Source organism: Corylus avellana, chromosome ca4, assembly GCF_901000735.1.
Source record: "Corylus avellana chromosome ca4, CavTom2PMs-1.0".
Classification (NCBI taxonomy): domain Eukaryota; kingdom Viridiplantae; phylum Streptophyta; class Magnoliopsida; order Fagales; family Betulaceae; genus Corylus; species Corylus avellana.
The window spans coordinates 22,179,525-22,189,357 of NC_081544.1; the positions used below are offsets into that span (position 1 = coordinate 22,179,525).

General features: G+C 32.6%; 1 protein-coding gene across 1 annotated transcript; it reads left to right on the forward strand.

Annotated features, from left to right (window-relative positions):
- The first annotated feature begins 858 nt into the window (after window positions 1-858).
- Window positions 859-2,078, forward strand: LOC132179319 (lignin-forming anionic peroxidase-like). Its single transcript, XM_059592022.1, has 3 exons — window positions 859-1,080; window positions 1,169-1,526; window positions 1,641-2,078. The coding sequence occupies exons 1-3, from the start codon at window positions 859-861 to the stop codon at window positions 2,027-2,029; spliced, it is 969 nt and encodes a 322-aa protein (XP_059448005.1). The 3' UTR covers window positions 2,030-2,078.
- The last annotated feature ends 7,755 nt before the right edge of the window (window positions 2,079-9,833 follow it).

Sequence of the window (9,833 nt, forward strand, 5' to 3'; positions counted from 1 at the left end):
ACACGCACACACAGACACTTAAGTCTTTCCACTGTTTGGCCAATATTAATTAGCCTACGACAATTTCAAGGTTAGGGTTGTTGATTTAGAATTCATTATTACATCATGTCAAATAATAATAATAATAATTACAGAAAACATATGGAGACAAATGAATTCAATAATTTAAAAATAATTAAAAAAACAAAACAATTGTATATTATTTCAACATGCTTGTTACTTTTTCCATGCATGTGCTAGATCTAATTAATATGTGACACGGACATATAACTAATACTCTAGTATATTAACATTAAAATAATATATATACTTCAAGAATAACATTAAAATTTCTAACACGTAACTTAAAAAACAAAGCATAAGCATTTTAGGAAAAGAAGAGAACACTTTCGTGGGGCGCCGTCAATATCATTCACCCATATAATTAAATTATAGAAGACAACAAAGTTTGACTACGTACCATTTTAATAATGAGAAATGCCCAATTGTATCCATTTAATGCCAAGAGGATTTCAAACATGTATACGTATGATCGAGAATTATATATATATAAGTAAATAATTTTATCTTTGACTTGAATTCATATTTTATTATTATATATTGTACGTAAAAGGAAAGAATGTTCAAAGTATATCGAAGAAGAAATTGTCATAGTGGAGCGTGCGAGTGGGAGGCAACGCGTTCATGAATTAATAGAGAGGTGACCCAGACAAAGTAGTGCAACTATAAATTCATGGGATACCATTCAGCTTTCTCCATTATCATCTTCTTTCTCATCTTCTTTTGCCTGAAACAAACAAACTAAGATCGATCCATCAATTAATGGCGGCTGCAATGGTTAACAAGGTGATGAGTTGGATGAGAAATTCAAACAAGAATGCAGCTGTTTTGTTGCTTATCTTGCTGTTTCTCAGCAGCTCTACCTCAACCTGCAATGCGCATCTTTCTTCCCAGTTTTACGACCACACGTGTCCGAATGCAGTCAGCACCATTCGGAGTGTTATCCGAACAGCAGTTTCACGCGAACGTCGGATGGCGGCGTCTCTTGTTCGTCTCCATTTCCATGATTGTTTTGTTCAGGTATAATATATTTTTATGTGTATATATATATATATATAAATTTGCGGACCAAATTATTTAATATATATGCCATGCATTTAATGTTCAGGGATGTGATGCATCAATTCTACTCAAGGATGCACCCTCTATCACAAGCGAAATAAACGCATCGCAGAATAATAATTCTGTAAGAGGTTTTGAAGTGATAGACAGTGCCAAAGCTGAGGTTGAGAAGACATGCCCTGGAGTTGTTTCCTGCGCAGATATTCTTGCGGTGGCTGCACGTGATGCATCTGTTGCTGTGGGTGGCCCATCTTGGTGTGTGAAGCTCGGAAGAAGAGATTCCACAACCGCAAGCTTAACTCTAGCCCAAACAGAACTTCCACTTGCCACTGATGACCTTCAGACACTTCTTTCTAACTTTGCTCGCAAAGGCCTTACTGCAGAAGATATGGTCGCTTTATCAGGTTAGCTCATCAACAAGTAGAATATTTTATTAAAATCATTAGGTTACTATAATATTGATTACTATAATAAATTTAAACAATATTCTAACAAAATTAATGTCCAAATGAATGCAGGTGCCCACACTTTAGGGCAAGCTCAATGCATCACATTTAAAGACCGGATATACAACGATGGGAGTGATATTGATGCTGGATTTGCTAGCACTCGCCAGCGCCGTTGTCCAGCTACGGGCGGCGATCAAAACTTGGCAGCACTTGACTTGGTGACTCCAAATTCTTTTGACAATAACTACTTCAAGAATTTAATTCAAAAGAAGGGTCTCCTTGCCTCAGATCAAATCCTCTTTAGTGGAGGGTCGACAGACAGCGTTGTTTCCAAATATAGTAGAAGCCCTGCCACTTTCAAGTCTGATTTTGCATCCGCCATGATTAAAATGAGTGAAATTGATCTTCTCACTGGTTCAGCTGGGCAGATAAGAAGGATTTGTAGTGCTGTTAACTAGTTAAAACTGCTCTTTCCCAAATACTCACAAGTACTACTATATGTAACAACTTGTTCTGCTCCTCCAATATGTCAGTTATTTGTTTATATATATATTGGAATTATCGCAAGTGTAAAATTGAAAAATTTTACATATTGTTAATTGTAATGAGATTCATTGTATTATATTAATTCTCCCCGACTTTAAAAAACAAACAAGTTATATCTTCAACGAAGAGATACAAAAGAAGTTTCTATATATAGCCACTTCGATATTACCCTATGTGATTATATGTGGAATGTGACTAGGCATTTAACTATCCCTAGAATAAAATAGAACTACGTACCCTCTTAATTTGTTGCAGTGCTTCTTGGTGCAAGACTAGCTAGCTACAACTTGTCATCAGAGAGAGAGAGATCAGGGCCGGCTAGACCACTAAGTGAGTGAGGCACTCGCCTAGGGCTCCTGGATTAATAAGGCCCAAAAACAAAAAAAATTTGCACAAAAAAATTTTTAATAATTTTTTTTTTTTTTTTGTAATTTAAGGCCTTTTTTAAAAAAAAAAAATTAGGCCTAAATTTTTTATTTTAATAATAACTTAAGGCCTCTAATCATGATAAGTAAATAATTTAAAAAATGCCTCAATTTAAGAAGGCCCCAATATAATAAGCCCATCGTAAAATAAGACCAATTAACCAAGAAAAGCAAATATCCTTACTCTTAAAAATAGCATATCTATCTATAGATCCGAAATTATTTGATATTAAAAGATCATTTTAACCCTATCTAACCACCCACTTTCTTTCCTTTCTTTATCTCTCTCTTTTTTTCTCCACTGCCGACAACCTCCCCACTTATCTTCTTTTTTCTCTTTCCTTAGTTTCACTCAAAATAGAACGTGATGAAGAGAGATTAAGCGAGAGAGAGAGAGAGAGAGAGAGAGAGAGAGAGGCCAGGAGAGAGAGAGAGAGAGAAACATGTTTATTTCTATGCTTGATTTTTCTTGTGGGTTTTGTATGAGTTTTTGTCAATTTTTTTTCGTGGGTTTTGTTTGAAACAGGTATATCAAAAAAGTAAGGATTCATTAAAAAAAAAAATTAAAAATTAAAAATTAAAAAAATTAAAAAATTAAAAAATTAAAAATTAAAAATTAAAAATTAAAAAAAAAAATTGATTTTTTTATTGTTGTGTTTATTTTTGTAAGGACTAATAAAAATGAGAACTCTAAATAGAATAATAATAATATTAAAATAAATATTATTTAATTAATATATAAATATTTAAAAAAATAATAATAATAAGGTCCAATTTAAAAGTTTTGCCTAAGGCCCCAGAAAACATTAAGCCGGCCCTGAGAGAGACCTATGGTGATCATTAATGTTGTTACACTGTTACAGTTGATCACATGTCAAACATCAAAGTATTGGAGTCCTTGATTATTACGCTGTGTGTTAGGTTTTTAGTGTTGGCCTATTTCGATGATCAAAACCTGGTGTCAACAAGCTTATTCTAACGTGATCTGAGACTGTTGTATAATTAAACACACCAGGCTTTATCCTAGATATGGTGGGGAGATAGAAGGAATAAACCTTTTGTAGTCAAGACTATAATATGTAATAATCTACCTAATATATTCTTTTAAAGGATATGAACTAGAAACAACAACACACTTGCAATGGTGTGATTGGATATTTAAAAGAAATTAACGTTGGAAGGTGTTGGTTCGAACTCCATGGGTAGATTTGCATTTTGTGACAATGGGAAGTAATTTTGGGTTTAGAGTTGTTGATATGTTGACATGAATGTATTTTGTACTTATTATTTTGACATTATATTTACATATGTGTATTATTGACTTTTGATGCAGTAATTGATTCAGATTTTTTGATGATCAAATATTCTTGAGTATTATATTTAATGTTTAAGATCAATATCTGTTCAATTTTTTATATCACTTGTTCTCTATGCGTTTAATGTGTATATGCATGTTCACATAGATGTGTTTAATCATTAAATTCAACCTAGACCTAGTACTTTAGCGGTTTAATACAATTAGTAAGTGATTCTTTGAGATTTTGCATTGAGTTGTAAGCTTTGATGATTCTTGTCACATAATTGCCAAATGGAGAATTTGTTAGGTTTTATGTTGTTGGCAAATTTAGTGTCAAAATGTTGTGTTGTAAGTCTAGGTTTAGGCTTTAAGTCAGTTGTTAGGATGAGGTTTAAAACTTGGTTCAAATTGAAGATCATAATAGCCCCCTCGCAGCCTCGATTGAATGGCGTTCGAATGAGGCAATTTTACAATGTTCAAAAATTCAAGGCATAATGCTTGATTGCAAGCCTGTTTGAAACGCATTCGATCCTAAGAACAAGTTCCAGAATACATCGATCGCAAGCCACTCGAATGGAGGATTTCAAGGATTCAAAATTTCAAGCTCCCGAAAGGCTCGATCACAAGGACGATTACACTTGGTTCGAACGTGGTTGAATCACAATATTTCACAAAGATCTCGTTGAGAATCTCATTCACAAGCAAGCTCGAAGTGGTTTGAACGAGATAATTATCAAGCAAAATTTAAGACACTCGATGGTAACGATGATTGAACGACATCTCATGCAATAAGTTTTAGAACCCTAGTTGTCGTTCGAACATGATTTACTCTTATTCAAACGCAACCGACTTAGATAGTGTTATTTCTAAACCTACTTGAACATTAAAGCTCAATTTTCCCGAGGACTATATAAGACTCGTATATAAGTCACGATTTGCACTTTGAGATAGAGCAGCTTGTGCGAGTGGTATTGAACTGTGGGATTAAATTTATAAATCCAAGCATGAACTATCATTAATTAGAGTACACACATCAATTTAGTTATTGGAATGAGAAAAATAATCTCTTTCTCCTATATATCATTATAATTAAGTTGATAACTTCAAATGGCCTCGGCATAATTGGGAGTGCTCAAGAAATTACTCATTATGAAGTCCACAACAACAAAATGCTTGGTGATAGTGAAAGCGGAATGCAAAGAGCTGGTAAGGGTTGGAGCCATCAAACTTGCACTCAGCCACACCCACACTTCTTTTTCCAGCATCCCCTCCAAAAACCGTCAGGCAATTTCCTGTACTACTAGACTGCCAGAATCAGAAATCACGATGGTTGAACTTCTGCGGTGCATTAATGGATTTCCAGTCAGCCTCGGTTAAGCTTTCCAATGAGCTCAACAACCGAAGGCTCACCTTGCCATGCTTGTCCACAGAGAGATAGCTTTCACCCCCTGAGCATTTATCCATGTAATTGCTAAATCTGTAGTAAATATACATACATATATATATATATATATATATATATAGGACTTACGTATCAACACCTTTTTTGCATCTTTTAAATAGGATTTTCAATAATAATTGTCAAAGCTAATAATTAAGAAATGAGGAATTTAATTAATATATATATATATATATTCAGAAATACAAAAGAACATGCAAAGGATTAATATCGCAGGTACCTATGATAGCCAGAAGCTGAACCCGAAGTAGATTTCCAGCCAAAATAAGCATTGAGGGAGGTTGACTCGCCACCTTTAACATTGGGAACAGAGTAAACGCCTCTATCATTCAAATCCACAAAGTCAGATTGCAAAGCACCTGCGATTAGAGTGTCGTCAAATGCTGTCATGTGGGGAAAATCTTCAGTGGCAGGGCATTTGGTTGTGTCACATTTGGAGCACTGGCTGCACAGCTTCTCACTCTTCAAACCATTAATGACATTGGAATAAGTCATGCTGATGATCACCAGCACAACTAGGCAAAGAGAGAGGCACTTTTTAGCCAAGTTTGATATACTTTTCTGTCTCTATGATTCTTAGCTTAGTTGAGATATATTCATGCATTTATATGTATATATGCTGTCTTTTTCTTGCTTTTATCGAGGTTGTTTGTTTCTTTTAAGATGATAACATCCATGAAGGTGGAGTTGGTTTTGGTGTTATTAGCCGTTTTCCATTCTTGTACCTTATTTTATTTTTAGTTGCTTTTAACTTTTATTTTGTGATTCCGTAGCTTGGATTCAAAAAAAAATTGAATCACATTAAGTGTCACTCAAGAATTTGCCAAAATGTTCAGTCAAAAAAAATTAAAAATTGCCGACAGCATAAGCCTTGTCAAAGTGCCAGCAAGATATGAGGCAGCTGGGTCAATTGTTTTACTTCGTTTGTCTCCACTAAGATCTTAGTACCTTTAGCTTTAGGTTCGAAATTTTGTTTGAAATTTGAAATAAATACAAATTAGAGGATAAAAATTGGGTGTCATGACTTGGTCAGTCCAATATTCCTTCAATGGGTTTGTTTACTTTTCAAGGTTGTAAAGGGCCATCTCAATTAATTAACTTCTTCGAACTGTTAAAGGTCCTCCTATGCATTTTAAGGGAAGAGATAAATTTAGTGATTTAGTCTCTAAGTTTTCAATATTAGATTTTAATTTAATTCTAAGTTTCTAATTTTGACAATTAATTAATTAGTTTGTTTACAATAATTTTAAATAGATGACTTCATCAACCTAGCTACCGTCCAATTTTTTGATTTATTGTATGTCACATGTCTCATTTTGACACGTCATGCACACATTAAAGGTTGATGGGGCCGCTTTCTTAAATCCAATAAATGCTAGTCCACATTATATGTCAAGCCAAAGAAATTCCCAATCAAAGAAGTGCACTTATAATAGTTTGAATATGCATATTTTCTTTAATTAAAGTAAGCATTATCATAATTTGTTAGGGATCTAATTCTTGCATTTTATACTTAGTTTCGGAATACTGTTTGATCATTAAACTTAAGTCTAAAATGATGTATTAATGCAAGAAATCGCCTTTGGTTTGAATTGGGCTACTTTCAATGGATTTCAATCAAGTCAAAAGAAAGAAACAACTCCTTAAATATTAAAAAAGAAGGCCCAAGATTTCAGCCCATTATCTTTAAAAGAAGAAAACTTGTGTGGAATGAATTTGATGATCAAATTTGAAAAGTTTACTATGAGGAAGAAATATATTATTGGAGAAAGTCGAAAAAAAAATGAAGAAGAAGAAGAAGGGAGATGCTAAAAGGTAAGGGTGAAAATGGCGGGCCGCTAACTACTAACCGTACTTTTGCAGGGGGCAACACCTCACGGTCCTCACCCTAAATGATATAATATGATATTGTCGGTTTTAGGCCAAGCCCGCACAGTTTTAGTATTGAGTTTGTCCCCAAAATGCATATACCATTTAGAAAGCATATTTCATATAAACACATCATCTTATCCACACCCAAACAATATGAGACATCACAAAGGCGGTTAGAAAAAACCGTTAACCACCTATATATATATATATATATATATATATATATATATATGAAACGATATTGTTTTTGTGTTTAAAATTTTAAATATATATAAAAAAAAAATGTATAAAAATCTAAAAATGATATCGTATGTAGTATGATGTTATCGTTTTTCCATAAAAACAACATCATTTTTTCTTTTAAAGATCAGTTTGCGGTTATTAGAGTTACTAAGCGGTTACAGTTAGTGATTTTAGTTAGTAACCGCATCTTCACCCCTACTAAAAGGAGTTGAAATTTCAATTATTCTTAAAAATAATTATCATTATTACCATTACCCATGTATTATTATTTCCCTTTTTCTTACCCTACACTACCTCCCAATAAAAATCCTTCTTTGGGATTTTGTTAAAAGGGTTTAGATGCATGACTCAATTCCTTAATTATCAGATTATTTAAATATAATGAGAAACTTTCCATTTTCCAATCCCAATTTCCTCATAAGTCATAATAAACAACATCAAGCCTGGTGTTATAATTAATTGATCCCAAAATCATGCTTGAGATGAACTCGATCGGGTAGAAATTGGACAATTATTTGGAGAAATAAGAAATGGAATGATTTTGACATGTCATATAGCTTTGAATAAAACAAATTCAGGCCCATTTGGTTAACCACTTTATGCAAATTTATGACTTTTATTTTGTTTTCTAGTGTTGGGTTGATTAATTCGTGGTTTTTCGAGTTAGCACTCCATTCTCTAGTATTTTTCATGACATTCACATGAATATTCCAATTCGATTTTATACTAGAAAAAATAAATGAATTTGTGGTTTGATTTGCTCAATGAGATAAAGATATAATTATCAGAAACAAAATATAATTAATTTTTGGGTTAAATACTCTTTTGCCCCCCTAAGGTTAAACACTTTATTTTTTTTCTCTCTTATGGTTTCATATTTATTATAGGAGGTACTTATGGTTTTCATAAAGATGGAGATGGTACCTCCGTTAAAATTCAGTCCAAAACTTAACAGAACGCCATGTCAGCACTAGTAAAAAATCGACACGTGTCATATAATTAAGACAAGTCCGATATGCTATAGGCTGCAGCAAGTCTTGAATTTATTTTTTTCTGAGGTTATGCTTAAGAATAGCGCAATGGTTTTAAGTAGGTCTTTTGTTTTCTTCTAGTTCTTTTCTAGGAGCAAACTATTGACTTCAAAGACATGATTCGTCGGTTTATGTTGCAGATCTATTTATTGATTGTGATGATAACATTTCTAAGATGTTGTTTTGTAATAGCCCTAGAGGCTATTGGGGATGTCATATATAGTGTTGGGGCTGTAGAGTTTTCAACTTGTATCTTTGGCAGTGTATGATTGAGCATTTTGCTTTAGATGGATTTTATATAAAATGAAGACAACTCATTTGTTCAAAAAAAAAAAAAAAAAAACACTCTTTGATTATAATCATCTCAATCAATTTCCAGATCTGCAGCATATTCTGACGAATCAACAATAATATAAAGTAAATAACATATTAGGAAGATCATTGTTTTTTCCATCATTAATAATAACACAATTTAAAAATCAATCATTGATCTATGGTTTTTTAAAATATATATATATATATATATAACAATATATAGCATATTATAGTCTTATTTCAAGTTTTCCTTTGTTTTTAAATAGCTATGTCGGTCATAGTTTTGTCTAATTAATTAATAGAATGCCATGTCAAAGCAATCATTTAATGTCACGTAGCTAGCTCTTATTTGACATGTAATGTGCTAATTGTACGTGTCACATGGCACAATTATATTAAAATTGTAAATATATTCTAAATAAAAAAAATAAAAAATAAAAGTTAAGAACTCTTAATTTTGTGGTAAATTTGTAATTTTAAGTAATTAAGTCATATGACAAGTACAGTTGGTGCGTGACGTGTCAAACAAGAGCCATGTCGCATTCAAATTGATTGGTCTGATATGACATACCCTTTATTAATTATATTGGACGATAGGTTGACTGAATGACCTATTTTAAACCCAAAAAAAAACCTAATTCTCAAAATTGAACATCTAAGGGCAAAATTAAAATCACTTGAAAACTTAAGGACTAAATATGATTTTTTTTTTTTAATGTAAATTTTATCTCTTTGACTTCTATATATATAAAAGAACGTACTAAGAATTTTCAAAGAATATTATATTTGACTTTAGCCAATCAAATGAGAACTTGTCATAGTCAAAAGGCTCGCCACCGAGCTTGGAGAGAGTGTCAACGCGTTTATGAATAGACTGTGGTTATAGTAGTAGAATTTGGCATAAGGTTATGGGCAAAGGCAAAACTAGAATTTATGGTGTGGGGGATGGAATTTTGCTTTTGTTGTTGGGGAGATGGACGCACTTATATAAATACAAAGGCAGATAGATACACATAATCTCTTTATATATCAATATATGTGTTTGTGTGTGTAAATTGTGTTTATATAAAATAA

Coding starts and splice junctions, on each gene's coding strand:
- LOC132179319 (XM_059592022.1), top strand. CDS start 859: ATGAGAAATTCAAACAAGAATGCAGCTGTTTTGTTGCTTATCTTGCTG. Junction 1,081..1,168: donor TCCATGATTGTTTTGTTCAG/GTATAATATATT, acceptor TTTAATGTTCAG/GGATGTGATGCATCAATTCT. Junction 1,527..1,640: donor AGATATGGTCGCTTTATCAG/GTTAGCTCATCA, acceptor AAATGAATGCAG/GTGCCCACACTTTAGGGCAA.